Genomic DNA, 26,059 nt, shown 5'->3' on the forward strand with positions numbered 1-26,059 from the left:
GTCTGAACTCTGAACTTGTTGTGACCAACTATTTTTATCTGTTGAGAACATATGGCATGCATAACGTACGATTCTGGGAATGTAGCCAAAATCGAGAAACTGAGGTGATGTTTGTGAAGCGAAGCAATTGTATTATGGCTTTACAGAGAGTCATATCTCTGCAGCAGATGCTGCTACTGGAATATGAAGGGTCCATGTTCAGACTGATGCCATGAACATACATGAGGACAGCGTTTCACACTTGAGAGTTCCAATGTTCTAACATGCATGAGGACAGAGTTTCAGACTGCAGACCTGATGACGTGTAAATGTAAATGTTGTCCTAAAGATAGTGCATTCGTTGTGGCTTAAGCACATTCATCTTGATGGAAATGGTTGTACTAGTAATATATTAAGTTGAGGACTTGAGAGCTATACACATATCAGTGTTTGTAACTTCCTTCAAATTTTGTCAACCAGTCCTCTCCCTAGTTTGTTTTTTTCCCTAGTTTGTTTCCGGCTTTCCGCCAAAAGCTCCCTTGTTTACTACATGCTGAATAACATTATAGTTGGTAACAATTTGGTTGTATCCATATTTTTTCCTACCGAGCAGTCTGAAGATTGGCAGAAGAGCTAGACATCAAATTTGATTTCTTTATGCGCTTTGCCTGAATTTAATATTATTTAGCTCATATGCTGTCGGAACGACGCAAGGCTATAGACTTAACCCTGATCTATGGTTAACGTCGCGTGGACGTTTAAGCCACCATGTGGACGTTTAAGCCGCCGCGTTATAGGTTATGAGAAATTGAAACGAGACAGAAACAGCTCAGATTTATCTGTAGTGGTTCATCGAGAGTGATCAACGAAGATTATTTGCATGCAGGGGGTGGGCGTGAGCTCTGGCGATAGGCCAGGCGATCCCGCCGACGCCCCACCGCCGCCCCGCCCACCTCAACCCCGCCCGCCGCCACTCACCCCCCCCCCCCCCCCCCCCCCCCGGCCCCCACCCACCCACCCCTTGCTGCCCACCGCGCCGTCTGTTCCAGCTTTTGGCCGTCGACCTAGCGGTTCTGACAGCGGCAAGAAGTCCCACGCTTCGGGGAGAGCTTTCCGCGTCGTGCCTCGTCCAGGTAAAGCCTTCCAAGACCGTGTTTTCTCCTCCCTTCGGTGCAGTGTCGTCTTCAACCCTCGTCCTGGCTCGCCTCTCGGTCCCGGGATGGTGTGGGTGGTCGTCCCCGCGACGGGGCCCCCTCTTTCCGCTGTCTCTCTCTCCACCCTTGCCTCGACCCTCTTCTGCGTGCGCCCCGCTCGTCTTGTGGCGGTGCAGACGGAGCCCCTGATTTTCTCCATCCAAGTGGCTAGCGAGGCCGTCGCCAAGCTCATGGTCGAGTCCCGCGTCGGCGCGTCGGCGGCGGTGCAGCTCAAGCTATGTCTGTCGGTGGCCGAGGCGCGCGCGTTGGCTTCGATCGCCCTCGAGTCCCACGCGTCCGCCCCACCTGCCGCTTTCAAGCGCTCGGTTAATGCGCATGGGCGCCGCCATAGCCTTTCGGCTCGTAGCCGCTTGCCTCCGCCTAGGTCATGCCTTCCCGCTCTTCTGCCCCGTCCCATCGCGTGCCACGTTTCGCCCCCGGATTGCCCCGCCCCCGCTGAAGCCATGCTGGGTTCCATTAATCCGGTCGCTGGGGGGGAGCGGGTAGCCCGGCTGTCTCTGATCGGGGGGGGGGGTGGAGCTGGTCCGCGCCGCGTCGCCCGTCCTATCCAGATATGACACGTTAATTGGCGCGTTGGATGTGGGGGCCCTCGGCCTTAACTCGCCCTCTCCTGCTCCCGGGGCTGGGGACAAGAGCCCATATCGCTTCGCGCTGTTATCCCCTTCTGCCCCTGCCCCCCGCCCGCAGTCGCGCCCTCCCCCCCCCCCCACCGCTCTCTCTCCGCGGCTGTTTTCGTTGCCTCTCGACGCGGCACTTCGTCGTTGATTGTCGGGACCCGGTGCGCTGCCGCCGTTGCCGCCGCTCCGGCCACCGCGCTCGCTCCCGTTCTTGTCCTGTGGCCCCTCCTCGCCCGTCCGTCGTGCCAAGCCGTGCTGCTTCCCCGCTCCGCCCCCCCCCCCCACCTCCCCCCCCCCCCCGTCGCCAAACCCCCTACCCCTCCGCTGCTCGTCACCCTCTGCCGTCGGCCCTCGCTCCGAGGCGCCTCGAGGTGGGTGAGTCCAGCTCGCGGGCCCGCTCCCCTCCGTCGTCGCCGCGTGATATCTCGCTGAACGCGGTGGTCCGCTCACCACCGCTGTCCCACCCCATGCGCTGGTTGAGCTCGGCCATCCGCAGCCGGTCGTCCTGGCCGCTGCGGCCCCTGCGCCGCCACCAGAGCTGCTTCTTCCTCGCGACCCGCCGTCGCCGCATAGCTCTTCGCGCCTCTCCACCTCCTCCGGCTCCGAGGTTTCCTCGGGCAGTGGGGTGTCCGTTGCGGCGGAATCCCAGCGCCCCGATGCCATGGATGTTTTTATGCCTCCCGGAGACCTCGAGGCCGCGCGTCGTCTTGCCGTCGTCTCCATCGAGCCCCCTAACACTTTCGTCAACGCGAGGAGCTGTACGGGCGCGTTCCGCAGCGCGCTCGGCAGTGCGCCCTCTTGGCGGCCACGGGCTTCCCTGCGGAGTACGTGACCCCGACTTGCATCCCCGCGGCCTTCTCTGGGTTCGGGCGTGTCCTGGAGATCGACCCCCGTGCCCTCTCCGGTCACGAGCTCGCCACGATCCGTGTCGTCGTTCTGCTGGAGTGCACACGGAACATCCCGTGAGACGTTTGGCCGTGGGGAGGGCCGTTCGAGGCGCGCGCCATCTCCATCGAGCCTGCCGCGGTCTGGCCCATGTCTCACTCCTTCGACGCGAACGGCGAGTACGTGCCCTTATTCAGCTCCCCCCCCTGCGCCCACAACCGGCCCGATGGGCGGCACCGTCACGGCGACATCGCGGCCCCGGCGTTTCACCCGGTCGGCAGATTCGGCAGCCGGGGCTGTGGCGATGCCCTTGACTCCATCCTGCGGGTCCTGGGCGCCCCTTCCCTTCCGGTGCCGTCTCCCGCCGGGCGCTCGTCGGTGGGGTGGGGGAGGACGGCCCCCAGTGGTGGCCTGGGGCTCCCCTCGCTCTGCCTCCTCGGTGCAAATCACTAAGCTGCCCGACGACATAGCCTGCATGGCGCGGGGGGCGTGGGCCTGCCTTGCATGGATAGCCATGCAGCGGATCCTGGCGCGGGCTCGCGGCTTGCGGGGCTGGGGGAGAAGGCGGAGCGGCGCAACGCGCGTTTGGCTCTGGCTGACACGGGCGCGTTCGTTCTGATTGCGGACAAGGCGGCCAAGCGTCGTGCTCTTAAGGACGCCCTGATTGGGTGCTCTTCCCGTCTCCAGGACAAGGCGGCGCGCGACCATGTCATCGATGCGGTGGTGCGGCCTCTACCCTCGGCGTCCGTCGCGGGGCTGCGTGCGGCGGCTGCTATCAAGTCTTCGTCGGTGTCGGCTCCTCTTCATGATTAGAGTCCTGGTTGTTTCCGCTCCCGACTGTGTTGCCCGGGGCTTGTTGCTTCTTCGTTCTTCCCTTATCGCTGTCAGGTTGGGTGACGTGGTGTCTTACTCCCGTTGTAGCGTGTGTGTTTGTATTCCCCCTTGGGTGCCTGCTGGTGTCCATGGCTAGTCGCGTTCAATGCATGTCTTTCTTTTTCTGGAATGTTCAGGGCCTTGGGGACCCTGATAAGTGTGATCTCGTTCGTAACTCTATCTCGTCCGCGTCCCCCACTGTGGTGTGTCTCCAAGAATCCAAGCTCGCGGCTCTTGATGTGTTCAAAGCTCGGTCCTTCCTCCCCCCCCCCCCCCCCTATCTCTCTGAGTTTGTCACTAAGGACGCCGATGGGTCTCGAGGGGGAGTGATCATGGCTTGGGATCCCCGTAAGCTGTCCCTTGTCAGTTGCGCTCGGTCGTGTTTTTCTCTTACCACTAAGCTTGCCTCCACGGTCTCCGACCTCTCCTTCTCCCTAACTAACGTCTATGCCCCGGCTGACCACTCTCTTACTGCGACCTTTGTCGATGATATGCTCTCCTTGTCGCCAGCCATTGATGGGGCAAGGCTGATCGTGGGGGGCTTCAATCTCATCCGCCTGCCTAGGGAGAAGAACAACGATCGTTTTGACGCCAGCTGCGCGTCCGCTTTCAACGCCATGATCAACGCCTTGGCATGGCTGGAACTCCCTCTCACTGATTGCTTGTACACTTGGTCTAATAAACGTGATCCTCCCACTCTCGCCCGGCTCGACCGGGCTTTTGTCGACGCAGCCTGGGACTCCCTCTTCCCGGACTCCACGCTTGCTTCTCGCCCCAGAATCACTTCCGACCACGTCCCCCTGGTTGTCTCCGTCTCTACCCGCATCCCGTCGGCGGGGCGTTTCTTTTTCGAAACCTCCTGGCTGCTGGACCCTCTGTTCCTCCCTGCGGTTTTGCCGTCCTGGTCGCGCGCCCCTAGCTCTCCCTGTGCTGCGACTCGCCTTGCCCGCCAGAAGAAATGTCTCAGGTCTGCGGCCAAGGTTTGGAAACAACAACACAAGTTCATTCCTGTTTTTGATAACAACTGCCAGTTCTTGATTGACCTGTTAGATTACCTGGAGGAGCACCGGCGGCTTTCCCTGGCCGAATCCGAGCTACGGAGTGATGCCCGCCTTGCGTCGGCTGGCTCTATGGCGCGGCAAGCCGCCTACTGGCGACAGCGGGGGAAGTGACGGGCCGTTGCGGAAGGTGACGAGAACACCGGATACTTCCATTCCCGGGCGTCTTAGCGGCGTCGGGGGAACGCCATCCGGGTGCTTGCGGTCGACGGCGTTGAGCTGGTTGATCACAGCACCAAGGAGGCGGCGTTGCGGTGGTTCTACTCCAACCTGCTGGGCCGGCCCCCCCGCACCTCCTGGGGGTTCGACCTGGCGTCCCTGTACGCCGGCGCGCCTACGGTCGATGGTGCGCCGCTGGTGGCGCCCTTCTCCAGGGCGGAGATCCGCGCCGCGGTCTTCGCGCTTGACCGAACTAGCGCCCCTGGCCCGGACGGGCTTGGCCCCGCCTTCTACCAGGCCGCCTGGTCGGCGGTTTTTGGAGACCTTCAGCGCTTCTTCGACGAGGTGCATGGCGGCACCGCGTGCCTCGACGGGATAAACAGGGCCCTCATCGCTCTGCTCCCCAAGAAGGAGGGCGTGCCTTCACCTGGCGATTTTCGCCCCGTCTCTCTTCAGAACAGGGACGTTAAAATCCTCTGTCGAGGGCTGACTTCGCGCCTCCAGCGTCAGATCGGCGACCTCATCGACGCGGACCAGTCCGGCTTCCTGACCGGGCGCAGCATCTCGGAGAACTTCGTTTATGCGGAGGAGCTCGTGCAGTGCTGCTGCAAGCGGGGGGGGGGGGGGATGCTGGTGTTCAAGCGTGACTTCGCCAAAGCCTTCGACTCCATTGCCTGGCCCAGCCTTCGACGGATCATGGAGGTTCGGGGGTTCCCGGCAGTTTGGTGTGATTGGATGGATCTCATTCTCAAGTCCTCGAAGGCTGCCGTCCTACTGAATGGGGTGCCTGGGAGGTGGTTCGCGGTCCGCAAGGGGCTGCGGCAGGGGGACCCTGTCTCACCATACATGTTCCTCCTGGTCGCCGACGTGCTCCAGCGCATGATCCGGGTGGACGGGGTTCTGCGACATCCGCTATGTGAGGGGGCGCCGCCTGTGGTGCTCCAGTACGCCGATGACACTCTGATCATAATGCGCGCCTGCCCGGAGGGGGCGACTCGGCTGCGTGGCATCCTTGACCTCTTCGCCTCCGCGACGGGCCTCGTCATCAACTTCACCAAGAGCACTCTCATCCCCATGCATGTTGCCCCGGAGGTGCTCGAGGCCGTGGTGGCTGCATTCGAGTGCACGGTGGGCTCCTTCCCACAAACTTATTTGGGGTTGCCGCTCTCCTGCGACAAGCTCAAACTCGAAGATTTTGCTCCCATGCTCGCCAAGGTTGATCGATACTTGGCGGGGTGGCGGGCGAGGCTGCTATCCCCGGCAGGACGCTTGGTGCTCATCAACGCGGTCCTCGACTCCATCCCCACTTATGCCATGGCTGCCATGCGCCTTCCGCCGGCCGTTATATCTAGGCTGGACGGGCTACGCCGGGCGTTCCTGTGGAATGTTGCAGACCGGGCTTCTGGTGCTCAATGCCTCGTCGCCTGGGACCGCGTCTGCCGGGCCAAGGCAGAGGGAGGGCTCGGAGTCCGGGCGCTTGGAGTCCAGAACGATTGCCTCCTCCTCAAGCTGCTCCATCGCCTTCACTCCGGTGTGCCGTCCCGATGGGCCGCCTGGGTTTGGGGCCAGCTGGATGGATGGGCCCTCCTAGGGCGCGGCCGCTCCCCCCTCCAAGGCGAGCATTGGGGTGCCTCCTAGGTCTGCTGCCCGTCTACCGATCCCTCACCAGGGTCGCTGTTGGGGACGGGAGAGCGACCTCGTTCTGGCACGACGACTGGCTCGCCTGTGGGGTGATCCGGGTTGCCTTCCCTGCCCTCTACACCCACGCGGCCTGCTCGGAGACCTCGGTGTGGGCGGCACGTAGGCAGGGGGTGCGTGCCTTGCTGGTGGCCCGGCTCACCCCTAGGGCCGTGGAGGAGTGCGCTGCTGTCCAACTACTGATGGATGATTCCCCCCCAGCAAGTGGATCGGACTCCCGAGTCGCCGCTCTGTGCACTGCCCCCGGTGGAGGTCTCTCGTCCCGTGGTGTTTACGCCCTCTCACGCTTCGGTGGGGTGGAGTCTCCGTCGACATCCTTCCTTTGGTCGTCCCGGGCGCCGTCCCGAGTCAAATTCTTCAGGTGGCTGCTTTCCATGTCTCGCATCCACACACGGGATGTGCTTTGCCGTAAGACCATCCTCACGGCGGCGGAGGCAGGGTGCCCCTGCTGTGATGCTGTTCTGGAGACCGCCAACCATCTCTTTTTTGGCTGCCCGTTCGCGGTGCAGCAGATGGGGCTGTGGTTGGGTCTCTTCATCGCCTGGATGTCTCTCCGGCGGTTGGTGATGCCTCGCCGGCCGCCTTCGTCCTACTCTGCTGCTGGAGGCTCTGGAAGCGACCGAACGCTGTCGTCTTCAGAGAGGATCCGCAGTCCCTTGTTGCTACGTTGAAGGCCTGCAGAGATGAGGCGGTGCTCTGGCGTGCTCGGCTGAAAGTTGCCGATCGCTCCCACATAGATGTTTGGCTATCGGTGCTTCGAACAGGGGCGAGATAGTCTGATGTAGTCTGATGTAGTTCTCCTCTTCTCCCCTGTATATCTCTCCGTCTCTATGTAATCTGACTTCAGGGGCTATGCCTCTTTACGCAATATATTCAGGTGGCGGAGGGGGTTCCCCCCCTCCCCCCCGGTGAAAATTCAAAAAAAAAAAAGTGGTTCATCGAATGGTTTTGCTCTGAAGAACAAAGGAGAAAGACAGTTTTAGCTGGCTGGTTGTTCTTTCATGCAGTCCGTACTGCGTGTATAGGACAAGAATTGCTTGATTAAAACTAAATGTCAGGTACAGGAAGCACGGGAGGATTCATGAGAAGCTGAGGCATCAAGAGGAGGATTTCAGCAACACGATGGCAGAGGTGCTCGGCTCTCTATTCCCTTCAACATCACGCCTGTGTGTTCTGTTTCAATTGTTCTCGCTTAGTTGTAAGGGCCGCCTTATGAGATAAGGATGCACATGCAGAATGCGAGTAAGAGGAAACACGAAAAGTTAATGAAGGCGGTTTATCATCGAAGAAAGATGAAGAAATATTTTAAGTTTTAGAACAGGTGGTAAATCATTTCTTCAGATTCAAGATTAGGATCATTGGCCTGAGCACGTTGCAATGGAGAATGTGCATGTGTCGAATTGCAGTTTTGGTTGATGCGTGCTCTATTATAATGAACCGGATTCAAAGGTTCGGTCATAGGTTCCGGAAATTTTCTGTAATTCGTAGTATGTTGGTCTTAGAATTTATTTGTGATTTGTCTGCATGATGCCTTTTGTTCTGATTATTGCCGCATGCCGTTGGTAAAAGAAAGTCAGGTGACAGAACGAGTTGTGAAATTAAATTTGAATTTAGCCGCTTGTGAGCAAACGTCTTCACTATAAATATGTATGAAATGTTTAACAGAATACACATGTATGAATGTTTAACAGAATGTTTAGTCAAGAAGATTCACTCTGACTTGCTTCATATGTTCTGCGACCTGCCTCTGCACCACTGCCTTCACACTTTCTTGTAGATTACAGTCCAACTGAATTTCCTTTAGGCTTTTGAGGGCTGGCAGCCAGGAGACTGCATTCAGTTCCCAGCACAGACCAACTTGTATGAGCTCCAGCTTAGGCATCGTATCTTCAAACACCACCGACTCGAGATATTCTAAACAACTGAGATCCAGCACCATGAGAATCGGGAAAGATGAGCTCTGGAAATGGAGCTGTCTCCCCATGAACTAACCCTTCTTCAGCCGTAGAACTGCAAGATTTGGTAGAAACACAAGGGTTTGTATAGCATCATCTTGCTTCAGTTCGCTATTCCACTTTCGGGGGATACAAGCGCGTAAACACACACAGAGACAGAGACACACACACGCACACGCACACACACGTGTGCACACGCAGAGAGAGTGACACACGCGCGCGCGCGCGCGCGCGCGCACGCACGCAGAGTTTAGTCAGTAAGATTCATTCACTCTGACTTGATTCTTAATTATGCTCCGCTGCCTGCCTCTCCACCTCTTTCTTCAATGTTTCACTGACGGGAGTCCGATAACTACCTTCCAACCGAATTCCCTTGAGGCTTTTGAGGGCTGCCAGCCCCGAGAATGCATTCAGCTCTTGGCACCCACCAACATGCAGCAGCTCGAGCCTAGGCATTGTGCCTTCTTTAAACTGCACCAACTGGAGGTTCTCTAATACATAGAGTTCCAGTACCACGAGGTTCAGGAAAGATGAGCTCTGGAAATGGAGCTTTGTCCCCTCGAACGAACAAGTCTTCAGGCGTAAAACTGCAAGATTTGGTAGAAACCCAAGGACTTGTATGGCATCATCATCTTGCTTCAGGTTGCTATGCTCCAGCACCAGCTTGGAGAGATTCTGAAGCTTACCGATCCATTCTGTTGCTTTCCCTAGCCTACCATCCAGAGTGAGGCTCTCCAGGCGGATTGGTGGTGTCAAACCCTTACCTAAACAGCCATCTAGTACATCACCTAACTGACTTTCAACTGACACAGATAGGAGTTGACTGTGACCAGCAATGGCAGACCATAACTCATAGCTGCCTTTGTCGTTGATACCTTTCACTTTCAGCTTACGCAGCTGAGTAAGCTCTCCGAGTTTTTTTACAGTGGCCTTTCCATTGCCACGACAAACAAATACATTACCTAGTGTGTGAAGAGCCTTCAGGTTAGCAATCCCTCCAGAGAAGCGGTACAGATTGAATAGATCATGCCTGTTCAAACAAGCATCTAAAACTTGTGGTTTCAAGAAAAGAGAATCTCCACGAAGGTGCTGTAGCTTCCGAAGATTGGTGAATGTTTTTGGCAACACACCTAAATGTGTACCTCTAAAATCCAGTGTTTCAAGGTGCCTCAAATTCCCCAAAGAATTAGGCAGGCATGAAATCCTGCGACATCCTCGTACAGAAAGGTACTTGAGGTGAAGGAGCTGCCCGATTTTATCAAGATGACGATTTCATAACTCCAATGTGTCTTCTAAGTCAAGCACTCGGAGGAACCTCATATTGTCAGAAATGAAAAACGATCTCCACTCTCCGAACACGGTCAATGACCGTACATGTGACAAATCCAGCATGCTCTCCAACACATCCTTATCCCTTTTCCAGTTGCTGCCTATCACAAGATGCCGTATTGCACCTTGTGTTTCGCTCAAACAACATCCTTCCTCCAGCGTGAAAACAAGGTTTTCCTCCCTAGCCTTTGAGATGCATATTTCACGGATCATATCATGAAGTTGGAAAGAATTATTTTTCCTACTGTACTGGTCTATTTCTTCCCCTGGCAGGATGATACTCCTATCCATCAGCTCATCAAAGTACCTCCGACAAAGTTCAATTGCACTCATGCCATGCATATCCCTTGAGTAACCCTCTGCAATCCAACGCCTAACCAAGCGACCCCACCTAATTATGTGGTCTTCTGGAAATATGGACAGGTATAAGAAAGCAGCCTTGAGATGGTATGGCAAACCATCATAGCTCCTCATAAGAATTGTCTTTATTGCCCTAAGTTCAGGATTTATCACCAATTCAGTGCTAATATTATCATTCATCTTCTTCCATTCAGTAGCAGTTTTTGGTTTCGTGGCTAGAAATCCGCCGATAGTTGATATTGCAAGGGAAGTCCATCACATTTTGGTAGGGTAAGCCTTGCTTGCTCCAACATAGCTGGGGCGAAATCATTTTTTTCAATACTGTTCTTGAATACCTGCAATGGACATAATTTGATAAAGTTAAATATTTGGATTACGAATTACTGTTGCTAAATTAAGAGTATGAATAGCATGAACTTGTTTGTCCTATCTTCAACTTGTGGTTTCAGGAAGCCAAAGCTCTGAGGCTAATGATAAATTTACTATGAAGAATACCTCTCCACCTTTGACCTAACAGTTTTGTTGGAACTAACATTTTGCACCTGGGAGCATGATTGAGACAATTCAAACGCACCCAAGAGATACTCCAAGTAAAAAAACTGTACTTACAAAAATCTGAACAAGTCTCAAATACACATCTTCAACTACTTTGTGCATTCACATTTTTTTAAGAACTTTGCACATTTTTACCTCCAAACAATACCAGGAAAAAAGTAATCGCTCCTAAAAAAGTAATTTAGCTACTTCACCAACTTTCGATAAACAAATAAGTATCACTGCCTAGGTATAGTGAGAACATCTGATGTTGCAACTGACACAATCGCACAAGGAGGCAAAACATTTAAAAACAACGTTGTGCAGGGCAAGAATGAATGTGAGTTGATTGCTCCAAGGAGATACCCAATTACAATATCAAGAAAATCTTTGTTGAATTTCTGTGGCATTTGGGAACAAATTTTGAGTGCAACAAAATTGATACGTTAATTCTTCAAATTTGTTTCCAACAAAGCGTGAAAGTATTGCAACATGTTGCATAGATAGAAAGGAATAATTTACAAGCCATTACAACCAAAAACCAACAGAAAGGACAACATGTTATAACTGCTAGGCGCTCATTACAGTTGACACTCCACCAAACTAACAATGGGCTTAATGCCTTCCACACACATCCAGTGTGACATATACCCGCCAAAACGTACTCCCTCCTTTACCAAATATAAGTCTTTTTAGAGATTCCAACAAGTGACTACATACGGAGCAAAATGAATGAATCAACACTCTAAAATATGTCTACATACATCCGTATGTTGTAGTCCATTTGAAATGTCTAAAAAGACTTTATATTTAGGAATGGAGGGAGCATGTCTCAGGACAAGACAAACTAGCTCCGCAAAGAGGGGCAAAGTTGGGCTGCCCCAACTTGAGGGAAGACAGCGGCCATCAACGGCGGCAAATCACCAGCTCACAGCCTCACACCATCGACAAAGGCACACACCGAGGTGTATCCTCCCACCAAGTAGGCCAAATACGGCATGACCCATATCTATATAATGAGGAGGAAGACCCAGTAGACCCAAGATGAGCACGCAAGACGCCGTGTCCACGGTGTAAATATGCGGAACCACCAATTGTGGCCGACGATCTAGATGCCACACAAAGCCGTACCTAAATCTATGCAACGAACTCCTAAGACACAAGATGCCATCTGCTTGCCGCCTCATGATGCAAACAACCAGTGCTTCATCATCCATGCACCGGCAACACACTCAGCCACCAGCCAAAACAAGCAATCAAGCCACGTCGCCAGGATGACATGGAGCAGGCGTGAACCTGCAAGCTAGACGATGTTCCGCAGATTCAGAAAGTCATCAGTCGGGGCTCACATGAGAGCAGCAACATGCTTGCTGTTACCCCGGCTTCCGCCAAATCTACGGCAACACCACCAGGTACCAGCAGACTTCCCATGGCCATTGTCGGTCCACCCACCCATGCAGGCTCCAACACACCGCAACATCAGGAGGATCCGCTCACAGCATCCAAGACTGCTACCATTCACATGAATCCACCATGACGCCTGCCTGGAATTCAGCAAGCCGGCACAAATCTCATGACCGAGACTCCTCTTTGGTCAATAACCAATAGCGTAACCTGGATGCCCATATTGGGTCCTACATATTCTACGAAGATCTATATCGGTTGAACCGTTATGAAAGCAATCCTTCAAGTTTCTGTTGGCTCTATAATCTGCAGATTTTAGAATTCAAAACATGCAAGATAGAAAGTTTGCCAAGATTTCGGTAACTTGAGCAATTTACGGAGATTTGAAACATAAGGATTTTCATACCATCTTGGGTGTAGCACTGATCTAGCCGATAAGCCGGCACAAGGACTTATATTAATAAAAAATTTGAACCAGTTTCGTGGATATATATTAATAAGTAATGCTCATATGCTAAGTAAGGACCATGCAGCAGAAGGAGAACTGAAGAAAAAGAAATATCTTAACAAGTTGACGCTGCAGTGGTCAGGTGCTACCAGGTGTGAAATCGTGGAGCAGAATTCAATAGAAGTGCTTCGAGCTCTGCAACCCCTTACCAGTCCCAGATCTCTACACTCGAGGATTATCCAGGTCTCTCTCTCCCAATCTGCTTTCAGCCGCAGAACATAAATTTAAACGAGATACCCGCTTTGCTTGACAAGATTGATGATAGCATTGGTATTTCTCGGTCCCTGACAGAGCTGGAGTTACTTTTCTGCCAAAATTTATCAAGCCTTGACAATTTTCTGCATCCAGATTATGTACCAACCATCAAGAGAATACGTATTATGTATTGCAAGGGCTTAATATCACTACCAACAGCACGGTTTCATAATTTTCGTTGTCTGGAAAAATTGAGTGTTAGTGAATGCCCAATCTTGAACTGGCAAAGAGGATTGGTGTTACCATCATCTCTCCAAACTCTCACATTGGCGGAATGTGGGGATTACTCTGCATGTGTCCCTGGGTGCATAGAAAACCTCAAATCCCTTGTGTCACTGAACATGAGTGGATGACCGGGCGTAACATCCATTCTTTGGCTCAGTAATCTTGCATCACTTAAGGAATTGGATATCAGTTGGTTTCCTGAACTAGTTTCAATCGGTGGAGCAGAGGCAGTTGCAAAATTAAAGAGGTTCTGGATATTCATGTGTCCAAAGTTCAAGCGAGAAGATCGGATGGTAATGAGATAGTAGAACAGCAGATGATGATGTGAGGCTTCGTACGGTACGCGTGCTAACACTAGTTTTCCCTTCCAGCTTTTACTTCGCTTTTGTCTGAAAGTTCTGAATGAAAATCATTAACTTGAAACACCCCTGATCTTACAAGGAATGGAGCCATAACTTCAGGACAGCCAGAGATATAATGTGTGGCTTCGTTGGAAGAAATCACACAGAGGCTGTGGGGTACGGATCAATTCCCAGTTAGCACCTTAACTTCTTGTCTCAAATACATGGCCAAAGGAGTTTCGCAATTTATGTCGTGTGTGAAATAAGTGACGGCTGGTGACACATGTGTGTTAGTGCAATGGACGCCATCATATTTTGCTCAATCCATTTGATGTAGTTTACTTTTATTTGTTGAGAACATATGGGATGTATAACAAGTTTGGACGTCAATGTTCAGACTGATGCTACAGCATACACGAGGACAGAGTTTGATACTTCAGTGGTCCAACGTTCAAACTGAAGTGATGCCTAAATAAATCTGGAATAAACTCAAATTTTGACCCAAATTACAAGGGGGGCAATAAACCCCGACAGAAGAAGTACATATTATGGCTGGAATGACCCTACTTCAGAGAATCAGTCATAAGTTTGTGAACTGGGAAGTTAATAGATATTTGCTGATCTTTTTAGAGCTATGACTCATGCAGTGCTATGTATTCTTCTTCCTTGAAAAATAGAAGAGCGGAAGGGACGCGGAGTTTCTGCACCCGAGCTCAAATGAGCTCGGGTGAACAGTAAAATCACAACTAAATCAAATTTTTTTTAAAAAAATCCAATTTTTTTTGGGAGAAACATTGACAAAAGTTCTAAGTGCTTGCAAAAATTCGCCATGAAATCACATTTCTAGAAGGCGTGGCAAAAAAAACAAAATCAGTACTCTGAAAAAGCTACTTTCAAAAGCATTTTGGAGCACTGAATTTGTTTTTTTGCCACGCTTTACAGGAATGTGATTTCATGATGAATTTTTGCAAGAACTTAGAACTTTTGTCAATGTTTCTCCCAAAAAAAATTGGAATTTTTTGAATTTTTTTGATTTTTTTTCGATTTTACTGTTCACCGAGCTCAAATGAGCTCGGGAGCAGAAAGGCACTTTCGAGAGCGGAAGTCTTATCTTGGCTGCAATCAATGTTTATATGGTGTTGCATCACATTCAGTGATACCACGACAAAGGAAATGCATCACAAGTGACTCAGCAGTGATTTTTCTATGAATGTAAAGGACATCAAAGGAAGTGCTATGTATTAGTACTGCTGTATTCGGCCCAGTGCCATGCATATGCAAGATCATTTTTTATTACGTAACAAATACATCAATTAGTAATTCTGGAAAGCTTTCTATCTCAACCAAATGTAAAATGAAAAAGTAAATCCACAGATTAGTAGAGCTGGGAGTAACCACCAGACTATACCAGAGAAACAGCTATGAAATACTAAAATTCAATTGGGAGAACAGGCATCTTCAGATGTCAGCATTGCGGTATCCTTTGTCTTTTAAATTAAATTCACTGGCCATAGCAACTTGTATTGATATGAATCAGCAATCAGTAAAGATAAACAAGCAAGCACACATACAAATACGAACGGTATCTAGTAGTACCAGAGTCACAATCCCCACAGTATTGTATAATGCAGGAGCAAGTACACAACACCAATCGGATGGAAACATACATGTCCAGAGATATACACAAACAATAATATTCACCCTGACCTGTTGATTGTGACCAGCAATGGCAGACCATGTCTGCCACTGCACCCACGCACTTCCGCCACCTGCTTCTGCACCTGTTTGGTCACATTTTCAGGGACACCATGCCTAGCCAACTGAATTTCCTTGAGACTTGTGAGGCCTGGCAGCCCGGAGAATGCATTCAGCTTTGAGCACCCACCAACTTGTAGCAGCTCGAGCTTAGGCATTACGCCTTCTTCAAACAGCATCCACTCCAGGCTGTTTAATCCATCGAACTCCAGAACCATAAGACTCGGGAAATATGATCTCTCGAAACAGAGCTGTGTCCCAATAAACGAATTATATTTCAGGCGTAGAACTGCAAGTTTTGGTAGAAACCCGATGGTTTGTATGTCATCATCTCGATCCAATCTGCTGCTCTCTAGCACCAACTTGGAGAGATTCTGAAGCTTATGGGTCCATTCTGTTGCACTGACTAGATGACCAACGAGAGTGAGGCTCTCCAGGCTGCTCGGTGGCACCAAACCCTCACTGAAACAACCATCTAACTGACAGCCCTCTTCCTCTGCTTCAACTGACAAAGATAGAAGTTGATTGTGACCAGCAATGGCAGACCATAACTCAGTGCTGTTTCTGTACCTCATGCCAGCAACTTTGAGCTTACGCAGTTGACTAAGCTTTCCAAGCTCTTTTAGAGTTGCCTTTCCATTTCTATGAGAAACATCGACAACACCTAGTGCGTGAAGGGCCTTCAATTTATCAATCCCTCTAGGAAGTACAACACCACCTACGTCTACCTTCTTGAAGCGGCATATATTGAAAATGTCATGCCTGTTCAAACCAGCATCTAACATGTGTGGTCTCAAGAAAAGATGACATGTTTGACATGCAGAGAAACGATCGGTGTAACCTTCATACTTGTTAACTATGTCATCCTCTCCCTTGACATTATCACTGTTCTGATAACCATCTGCACGGAGGTGTTGGAGCTTCTGAAGATTGGTGATTGTTGTTGGCAACTCATAAATACGTGTACCTCTAACATCCAGTGTTTCGAGGTTCCTCAAATTGCACAAGGAACTAGGCAGGCATAAAATGTTGTGACATCCTCGTAGAGAAAGGTACTTGAGGTGACGAAGCTGCCCAATTTGATCAAGATGATGATCTCTTAACCCTGATGTGTCTTCCAAGTCGAGCACCCGGAGGAACCTCATATTATCGGATATGAAAAAGGGTCTCCACTCTCCGAACACGGTCAATGACCGTACATGTGACAAGTCTAGCATGCTTGGCAACACACTTTCATCCCTTTTCCAGTTGTAGCCTATGACAAGATGACGTATTGCACCTTCTGTGTCGCTCAAACAGCATCCTTCCTCCAGTGTGAAAACAAGGTTTTCCTCCCTAGCCTTTGAGATGAATATTTCACCAATGATATCATGAAGTTGGCAATACTTGATTTTCTGACTGTAATGGTCTACCCCTTCCTTTGGCAGGATCATATTCCTATTCAGGAGCTCATCAAAGTATGTCTGACAAAGTTCAGCTGCAGCCATGCCATGCATATCCCTGGAGTATCCCTCTGCAATCCACCGCCTCACCAAGCGACCCCACCTAATTCTGTGATTTTCTGGAAAGATGGACAAGTATAAGAAAGCAAACTTGAGATGGTATGGCAAACTATTGAAGTTCCTCATAAGAGTTGTCTTTATTGTTCTCCTCATAAGAACTGTTGTCCTAAGTTCAGGATTCATATCCAATTCAGTGTTAATACAATCATTCATCATTCTCCATTCAACATCAGTTTTTCTCTTAGTGGCTAGGAATTCACCGACAGTTGATATTGCAAGGGGAAGTCCAGCGCATTTCTGCAGGGTAGCTCTTGCTTCCTCCCTCATAACTGGGCCCAACTTATTATTTTCAATGTTGTATTTGAATACCTGCATGGGCAAAAGGTAACTATTTGGATTAAGAATTACCGTTGCTAAATTAAGAATATGAAATAATATGAACTTGTGGTTTCTGCAAGGCAATTACTAAGAATTATCTCTCCTTTGATTTAACATTTTTTGTTCAAATTCCCATTTTGTTACTACAAGGGATATTGAACTTGTAATCCGCAACATATGTTGGCATCACTAGGCATTGGAATATCCTTGTATTTTGGTAAGCACTAAACATTGTAATCCTGGAGACTATTACAATTCAAAGTGTACCTAGGAGCACGATCGTGAACACTCAAATATGCACTCAGGTGAGCACTAAACATTGTAATCCTGGAGACTATTACAATTCAAAGTGAAAGAACATTTTCTATACATTCAAAAAAAATCACAAATACAAATTTTCAAGTACTTTCTGCATTTTCTAAGACCTACATCTCATATCTTACAGGAGGTAAAAAAAGTGAGGTTTTGTGCGGCATCACGGTTGTTGGCCTTGGTTGGTGGTTCAATATCTTTACACCATGGACATGGTGTCTTGTGTGCTCATCTTTGTCCTGCCGGGGCGTTCTCCACAACGCAGGCCAAATACAGCAGGACCCATACACAATGAGGAAAACGCCCTGACAGGCCCAAAGATTATGAAAGTACCTTCTTTATGAAGAGGTCGAGTGCCGCATCATCTTTCAGACCATCAAGACTGTAGATGTTCTTGTATACTCTTGAACAATGTCTAGCAATATTTTCTTCTCTTGTGGTGACGATGATCCTTCCAGCATTATCCAAACACGATTTGATAACATCCCATTCAAGAGCGGATGATATATCATCAAGAACAATAAGACACCTTTGCAATTTCAGTAACCGAGCCAGCTCCTCCTTCAGCTCTTTAAGTTTCATCACAGATATGCTTTTCTGTTGCTCTCTAGTTGATTCGGCAGGATCTTCTTGAATAGTATACAGAAGCTGCAAAGCCAAAGTTCTAAGGAGTACTTCATGGTTAAAAGGACGTGATGCAGTGACCCAGGCACGCTTCCATCCACCAAGCTGCGGGCTTTGGTAGATGTGTCGGACAAAAGTGGTTTTTCCAGTACCGTCAGTTCCCCAAACTGAGATCACCTTACAGCCTTGATTGTTGTCTGGTTGGCCAACTAATTTGATAATATCAAATGTCTCTTTTTCTCGCCCACAGAGCACTTCATCAGCTAGTGCTAGCGTCCTGTCGCGATTAGCCTTCTTTCTAGCAGTTGAGTTATGAACTTTTTCTTCACCTGCATTCTTAGGTTCTTCGTCTTCCTCATGTATTTCACCGGGGAGCATTGCCATGTTTTTCTCAGTAGTAGTAGCGTTGTTTGAGTCCGAAATGGGCTCAGCAGAACATGACTCATGCATAGCCTGAACAAAAAACAGATCTTTCAGAATTTATGTACTTGTGTTATAAAATTTTCACATATAGACTATCTGCATGTCTTTAAATATTGAGGATTTTCATGTGTATGCCTTCAGTTAGCATAAGTTCTAATGAGAGGCAAGTCTCGACATGTCTCAATTTATTTGCCAGCATTTTTTAAGTTTGTTAAATATCTTTGAGCATCAGGATTAGCAGGTAGCTCCATACACAGATGTTTATGGTATCAAATTTGACTAGGTACAATTTCAGTGTGTGTGCGTGTGTGAGGATAAAAGAGACAAACTACCGAACATTTCTACAGCCCAAATATAGCCCGTAAACATGTAATCTAAATTTAGAATCTCGACCAGCTGGCGGAGTCCCACCTTCAGTTTTTCCATTTCCGCATCAGCATCCATTGCTTCTTCATTGATCTCAAACATTACCACACTCAAACTGCCCATGCCGGCCTGCTCCTCTGAATCCTGCAATTAAACACGAAATGAAAACGATAATTAATTATCCATAGGCAAACAGAAACAAATTTATAACAGAAACCAAGACAAGAAAAAGATCTACCTTCTTGTGGAACAAAAAAATAGTTTGATCAGATGAGAACTGCTTTAACTCAGAAACTTGGTACGGTTTCTCCGGGCACAAGCTTGCAATTTCAACTTGCTGTGTGGAAACGATGATTCTACTTTGTTTCTTATTGTCAGGAAAGTACTTCTTAATGCAATGCCACTCTTCTATTGTGGACAGATCATTTATGACAACCAGGTAGCTATTGCTACACAACTGTGCATTAAACACACGGATTAAATCACTCTGATCCATTTTCTCCATCTTGGAAAGAACATTAGCCCCGACACTTGTTTCTTGTTCTGCCTTTCCAACCTCATCGCGGGAATTTTCATAAAATTGCCTTACCATGCTCCAGAGGAACTCTTGTGGATTGAAAGGATGCATCAATCTAATCCAAGCAAAGAATCCAAACCTCTTCAATACCTCTGGGTCATCATAAACCTCCTTGATGGAGGACGTCTTCCCGACATCACCGCTAGTTCCCCACACGGAGATCACCCTAAGGTCTACAGCGTTGCTGGTAATCAGTTTGCAAAGGTCCACCTCTGATGATCTTTCCTGTTCGAAGGTGGCAATCCTCACTTTATCGATGTCAAACTTCGCTTCCTTGATGCCAAACATTGCCGTAGCAGCAATGCGGGCCTGCTCCTCTGCTGCGGTAAGCTTGGAGCGTGATCTCTCCTTGATGAGGCGGTACCGCAAGTTCCTGTCGCTCACGTCCTCTACCTTGGCCCTCAGCTCTTTCACCTCCTTGGCGATGCGGCGTCGATCACCTGGGTCACGGGGAATGCACCCCAAAAATGGCTTTTTCTCTGAGTGGAGGCCGAAATCCATGAGGCTGTCCTCCACTTTGTACGCGAGGACTCCGATCTGTCGCACCCAAGTGGTGAGCACCTTGTTCTGGCTTTGCTCCTCATCAGCCGTCATCAGGAACGACTGCATCATCTGCAGCTCGTCCCTGATGAAGTTCACATCACGCTCGACGCCGAGCTGCAGGGCGACCTCCTCGGCCACCTTGGAACTGGCGTAGCTCAAGGCGCCGCCTAGTGCGGCCTTCCCTAAGCTCACCCCCGTCGCCTCCATGGCTCTGCTTCCTCGCTGTGATGTGGAGGTGTTGGTGTTAATGGCAGATATGAGTTGAGCTAGCAGCTAACAAGGGCGGGTGGATTAGTAAAGGGAATCCATACCAGGTACAAGGCTTATGTCAAGTTGGCATTTTTCTTCTTCTTCATTGCAAGGCTCGAAGCACCATCATGTGCTCTGGGGTCCTAACAAAGTAATTTAGCACCATCATACGCACCCACATGCCCAATCCCAGCTCATGTTGCCTTTAAGATTAGTTTAACTGGGTGTGTAATGGGACGGCACAACTGGCTGTGTAACTGTGCTGTCTCACTATATTTAACGTACTGTTTCTCATTTTTATTCATCCTTCAGTTTAACTTGGTGGCATGACCTGACTGACTATCTTAATCCTACGACCTGATTTGGAATGGGTTAAGCTGCATCTGATTTGATACATACTACTATTATGTGGAAATACAGAACAGAATCACTAGGACTCTGCAACAATTTGCCGCAGCGATAATGTTCTACACAGCAAACATTGCCGCAGCGGCAACGGTAATGTCCAAAGCTGGCTGTTCACCAACTTAATTTGGCTTCGAGATTAGTTGTCCACACGGCCAATCCCATGTCGACAATGCCAAGAGGCAGATATTTGTTTAACTTTAAAACCTGACTATTGGTACAATTTTGATCCCTGACTTTAAGAACGAGAGAAAATGTTGCTATTCAGAAGACCAAGCAGCCTAGGATGGCTTAATGATAGAACTCTCACACGCAAGTTAGAATTTATATGGAAAAAGATTGACCACCATGCTGGGTGTCAGACATATTTTCTTGGAGGGGCACTAGCAATTTGATTGAATTGGATATAATTAACTGAAGCATCAAGTAACCATTAAATACAGTGAAACAGCACATGGCACAACCACTCTGCCTAAACGACAGGAAAACAGACAAATCAAGGTTCGTACTAGTACTACGGACTAATTAATCATTCCAACCACCCGATTAACAATGAAAAGTTTGCTGGCCGGCGGTGATGGAATGTTAACTTATGATGAATTGACTCTCTGCAGGTTTGATCTGAAGGTGACTGGTGAAGAACCCTTGAAAAAACAAACAAGTGTCACTTCTTGAATAGAGCGAACATATTTGACACAGCAACTGACTTGAGGAGGCTGAATCCTTATCCTTTACTGCACTGTTTTTGTGTAGCAAACAAACAAGTACTCAAAGCATTTATTGCGGTATTTGCTGAAAAGAGTGAGTATACTATTTACTGCAGATAAGTCTAGCAAACAGATAGGGTCACCACATCCGGCGCCCATAGCATCTGCACAATTGCAGGTATATAGAGAATTAGAGATGCAAGAAGACTGGCTGCATAAGTCTAGATAGCATAATCGCTGATGATTACTCCAGGTAACAGCGAGGCAGGCGGTTAAGCCTTGAGGTGGTTTGCATCTATCAAGCCTAGTTAAATTTAACTTTGAGATTAGTAGTTGCGCACATGGCTGTCGACCAACTTAATTTGGCTCTGAGCTTATTTTTCCACATGGCCAGTCCCAATGTCGACAACGCCAAGAGGCAGAGATTGGTTTAATTTTACCAACCGACTGTTTTTAGTTTTACGACCTGACTTTGGGATCAGTTTAGCTGGGTCTGATTTTAATCTTCGGTCGCAGAAAAACTGTGGAGAGGAGGTGTAGTAATTTTACCAACGCGAGTAGTTTAGCTAGATATTACTACTTATTCGCGACAACGCCAAAGCAAATCGACTCTGTTAACGGTAGTAATGCGCAATGTAAAACAGGAGCTGTACCTTCAGTGCCGAGGTGGGTGGGGAGCTCGCGGGAGGCTGCGACCATGTCGGCCTTCACACAGAAGCCTCCGCCGCCGTGCTTCGCCGCGACCCGACCACCGAAGCCACGATGCAATCCGAACTACCGGCCGCAGTCAGGTCGCCACCGCAACCCGACCACCCGAGCCCTCCGTCCGACTGCCATGGGGCGCCGCCACCAAGCCTCGCCTCTAGGCTCCGCCGCCGCCGCCCTACGCCCCTACGGCCGCCGATCACAGTGATTTGGGAATGAATGATAACTATGTGCCCGAGGGAAGCTGACCCTGGCCTTACGCCTTCGCGATGTGGAAGCGTATGTTTCGTGTTTACGCTTCTCGATGGATCACTGTACACCACATGTCACGTAATAGCGTGGATCCTCTTCTCTTTTTTTCGACAATTAATAGCGTGGATACTCAAGAATTTCAAGTAGTAAACTAAATTCTAAAAAGAGAGTAGGCATAAGGAGATTTATTAGAGTCATAATACTACCAAATATATATGAAAAATATAAGGTGCGTTGAAATATCAAGTATCCAAGAATTATAAACATAAGAAAAATTATAGATTAAGCGATGTCGGTAAGAAATTTAATCATATATACCATCACATATGATATTCACATCCTTTTTATTTTGAGATGTATGATATTCACATCCTTAGTTGTGCATATAGCAATCTAGTACGTTCACGATATGATCATGTACAATAATTAATGAATTTACAAAATTTAAAAGGGCATTCTATACAAGAGTTGACGTGCAATTATGACTGAGCATTATTATTTTTTGAACACGGTAGAGACAAAAGTTGATAATGAGTAGTACAAAACTACAACACTGGTAGATGGTAGAGTATCTATATATGATACCCTAGCATCTTCTAGATGTCTAGAGCACCCATCCGTATTTAAGATGAATTATATGAGATATGGAAGCTACATGTATGCAGTGGCGAAGCTTGCCAAAAAAAGCTGGGCGGGCTGAATGGGCCAGGCTGCAAGGAATTACTACTAGCTGGCATTCTACAACCCATGGGCTAGCTATATTGTGAGAAAAAACTGCAGAGCTGGGCGGGCCATGGCCCATTTGGCCTTGCCTAAGCTCCGCCAGTGCATGTATGGATATCAGTTAAAAAGAAAAGTAGTACTATCACCCAAAAAGGGACACGGAGACGATTGGAGAAACACGAACATCTAAGTACATTTTATAACGTAGTTTCTTGATGCTTAACTCCTCCTGGAAAAACAATACTTCACCTAGGCTTTATGAACTTTGCATTTTTGTGAACGTGTTTTTCTTGCGGAGATTCGTGTGATTGTGTTGGCTAAAAGATTTGGTTCTTAAGCCTCTTCAATTCTCTTTCATGGTTTCTTATTAAGAAGTTAAAAAGATTAGAGAACGGACACCGTAACTTAGTATTTGACTATTGTCATGTCTACCAGTTTTTTTGTCACACAAGATCTATAACATGGATGCAATAACATTTAATGCAATCTTACATAATATGATTAATTTCTAACATATTTCAAAATATTTGACATGATCTTATTATACATACTTTTTTGTGAAATAAATCATAAGCACAAAATGAAAAAATGTCCTGGTTTTGTGTCATATTTATTTTGTGACAAATAGACTTAGTCAGGTTCAACAATAGAACCTGATCTCGCATCTTTCACATTATAAACTTTAATGAGGGTCCCCCAGAGGCCAGATCAAGGGCTAAACTTTTCATTTTTAGATTTTTTTGGTGATTTTTTCATTTGTATATTTCTTTTAATGCATTTTGCATTATGAACAAGATAAAAAAATTCATGTCGTTGGGTGCCTTTTCGACGGTCCAAAGGCTAGTTTTTTTTTAGCACGGGCAGTGGTAACCACCGCCACCTCCATGACTCTGCTCTTAGTATTGTTGGTTAATTTTGGATCAAGAGATAATGCTGATATTCAGAAAACCAAGCAGCCACCTCCATGTCTTAATGATGGAACTCTAATATGTGAGTTAGAAATTCGAAGGAAAAATAATTGGACCAGCATGATTAACTCAACAATATTTTCTTGGATGGACACTAGTAATTTGATTGAACCGGATATGATTAACTCAAGCATCATGCAATTACTAATTATACCAAGGCAGCTGATGCCACAACCGCTCTGCCTAAACAACAAGAATACAAACAAATTATAGATCACAACAAGTTAATTGCTCTAACCATCCACATTATGATAAGCATTTTGGCCATACGTGATGAGATGTTAACTGATGACGAATTGCCTCTCTGTATATTTGATATGATGGTGACCGGTGAACAACCCATATGATATTTGGTACTATGTGCCAACAAAATTGGTTGCATCAGTTTTATTTCAATAAAAAGGTTTATACTCTCCATGAAATTTCTTGACATTCCAATCGTAATTAAGTACTAGTTATCAACCTGTGCACACGGGCATTCAGTGGGAGGAGATGTTCCCATTGACAACGAAGGCGTCTGTGATGACTTTGTCAATCTGAAGATGATTATCTTCAGGCACTAAAATATGCTTCCGCCAATTCAGTCTCTCAGAGGTGCTCATAAGCAAGTTGTGCGTGTCTGCGTTCATAAGGATGAGTGTACGTATACGTGTATGTATGAGTGTCTACGTCTGTATTGTTTTAAATAAACTTGCACCACTGGTTAGTAATTTGAAAGAAATGCATAAGTAGTTTTTGAATGTATATAATTAGGCAGCTCTTGAATGCCTTCTCAAGAGAGACCGTCCTCCTCACTCTCGCGACCGCTTTGCCCCCCCCCCCCCCCCCCCGCGGGCGGTCGGCCGCGCACCTCTCTCTCCCGCCTCCAGCCACCCTCTCCCCTTCCTCCCAGCCGCCGTCGCTGGCGCCCGCGGTCGGCCTGGCGCCGGGGTCGCTGGTGGTGACGGCCTTCCTGCCCTTCCCCTCCCGCTGGCTCCGGCACGAGGCGGAGCTGCACCGGGGGGTGCTCCTAGGCGGCAGCGGTCCAGCTGGCGGCGGGGTTCCCTGTCGCAGAGCAGGCAGGCGGCTGGGCGGCGGCGCCGTCGTTGGCGGCGGGGTGGCGCTGTGGCTCGTTCTGGCGGCGGCGCTCGGCCTAGATCTAGGCCCTACAGGGCCCATCTGGGCCTGGGCGGGGCTGGTTGGCGGCGTGAGTCCCAGGATGCAGGGGAGCGGTGTTGCGCGACGGGGGCTGGCGGCACCGATGCCAGCTTGCTGCAGCACGACCGGCGGGGCTTCGAGGGTCCGTTTCGGGCCTGGCCGGGCCAGGGGTGGCCTGGTATGCCCCGCTGCCGTGTCCGGTCGGCTACCGCGACAGTGCCAGAGGCTCGACTTCTCGCACGACGGCGGTGGAGTTGGTTCCCTTCCGCTCGGCATTGGTGCTGTTGTTCTCGTTGCGTGGCGCTTCTCTCCGGTCTTCTCGGCCTTGTGGTGGTCCTCGTAGTGAGACGACATGGACGGCGGCGCAACCGTGGTGGCGCATTGGGTGGTAGTTTGGATGGTTGGCTCCGGATGGGCGGTGGTGTTTGGTGTGCGGGAGAAATCCTTGCCGGTTCATCCGGCGCCGATGCGGTGACACCGGCGGGTGCCACCATTCCTTCTTGAAGGGCGTCGGTGGTAGCCATCCCCTACTTTCCTCCGCATACCGGGGGAAACCCTAGGACTTGTCCGGGCAGCAGCGTCGTCGGCATCGCATACGTTCTTGGAGGTGCTACTTGGCATGCGGCACTCGGAGCCTCGGGCGGTGGTGGGGTGTTTCCGGAGGGCGCAACGGTGGCGGGCCTTCCGCGCTTTGTCGTTCTGCCGTTGTTGGCATTATGTTTCTTCTTCTTTTTTGTCTTTGGGCTTGTTGTGCTGCTCGCCCCAGCGTCGAGATGTATCCTATGTTGGCTGGTTGCTTTGGAATACAAGGCAGGGGAAACCCTTTTTCGGTAATGTATATATTTTAGTTTTCATGGTTATCTTCAGGCACTAAAATATGGGAAGACGATTGCATACTTTCAATAGATTCAGAATTGAGTCTGCTTTTCCAATTGTGCTTCACATTTGTGCATATACTTCTATGATTGTCTGACATAATCGATTGCTTCATGCTTGCACCTATTATTCGGGGAAAGGTGTACGGTTTCGTGTTGGTAGC

At 48.9% G+C, this 26,059-nt stretch overlaps 1 protein-coding gene and 1 pseudogene across 1 annotated transcript; both read right to left on the reverse strand.

Moving 5' to 3' along the window:
- Nucleotides 1-8,723: 8,723 nt before the first annotated feature.
- LOC123129307 (disease resistance protein PIK6-NP-like) lies at nucleotides 8,724-10,373 on the reverse strand (annotated as a pseudogene).
- A 4,534-nt stretch (nucleotides 10,374-14,907) lies between these two features.
- On the reverse strand, nucleotides 14,908-22,194 carry LOC123131687 (disease resistance protein RPM1). Its single transcript, XM_044551364.1, has 6 exons — nucleotides 21,889-22,194; nucleotides 20,186-21,399; nucleotides 18,993-20,096; nucleotides 18,800-18,898; nucleotides 17,675-18,418; nucleotides 14,908-17,020 (listed from the first exon to the last, which is right to left on the reverse strand). Exons 3-6 carry the CDS (start codon nucleotides 20,079-20,081, stop codon nucleotides 15,092-15,094), a joined length of 3,861 nt encoding a protein of 1,286 aa, XP_044407299.1. The 5' UTR covers nucleotides 20,082-20,096; nucleotides 20,186-21,399; nucleotides 21,889-22,194; the 3' UTR covers nucleotides 14,908-15,091.
- Between the last annotated feature and the right edge of the window lie 3,865 nt (nucleotides 22,195-26,059).

The sequence above is a fragment of the Triticum aestivum genome, chromosome 6A, assembly GCF_018294505.1.
Source record: "Triticum aestivum cultivar Chinese Spring chromosome 6A, IWGSC CS RefSeq v2.1, whole genome shotgun sequence".
NCBI lineage: Eukaryota > Viridiplantae > Streptophyta > Magnoliopsida > Poales > Poaceae > Triticum > Triticum aestivum.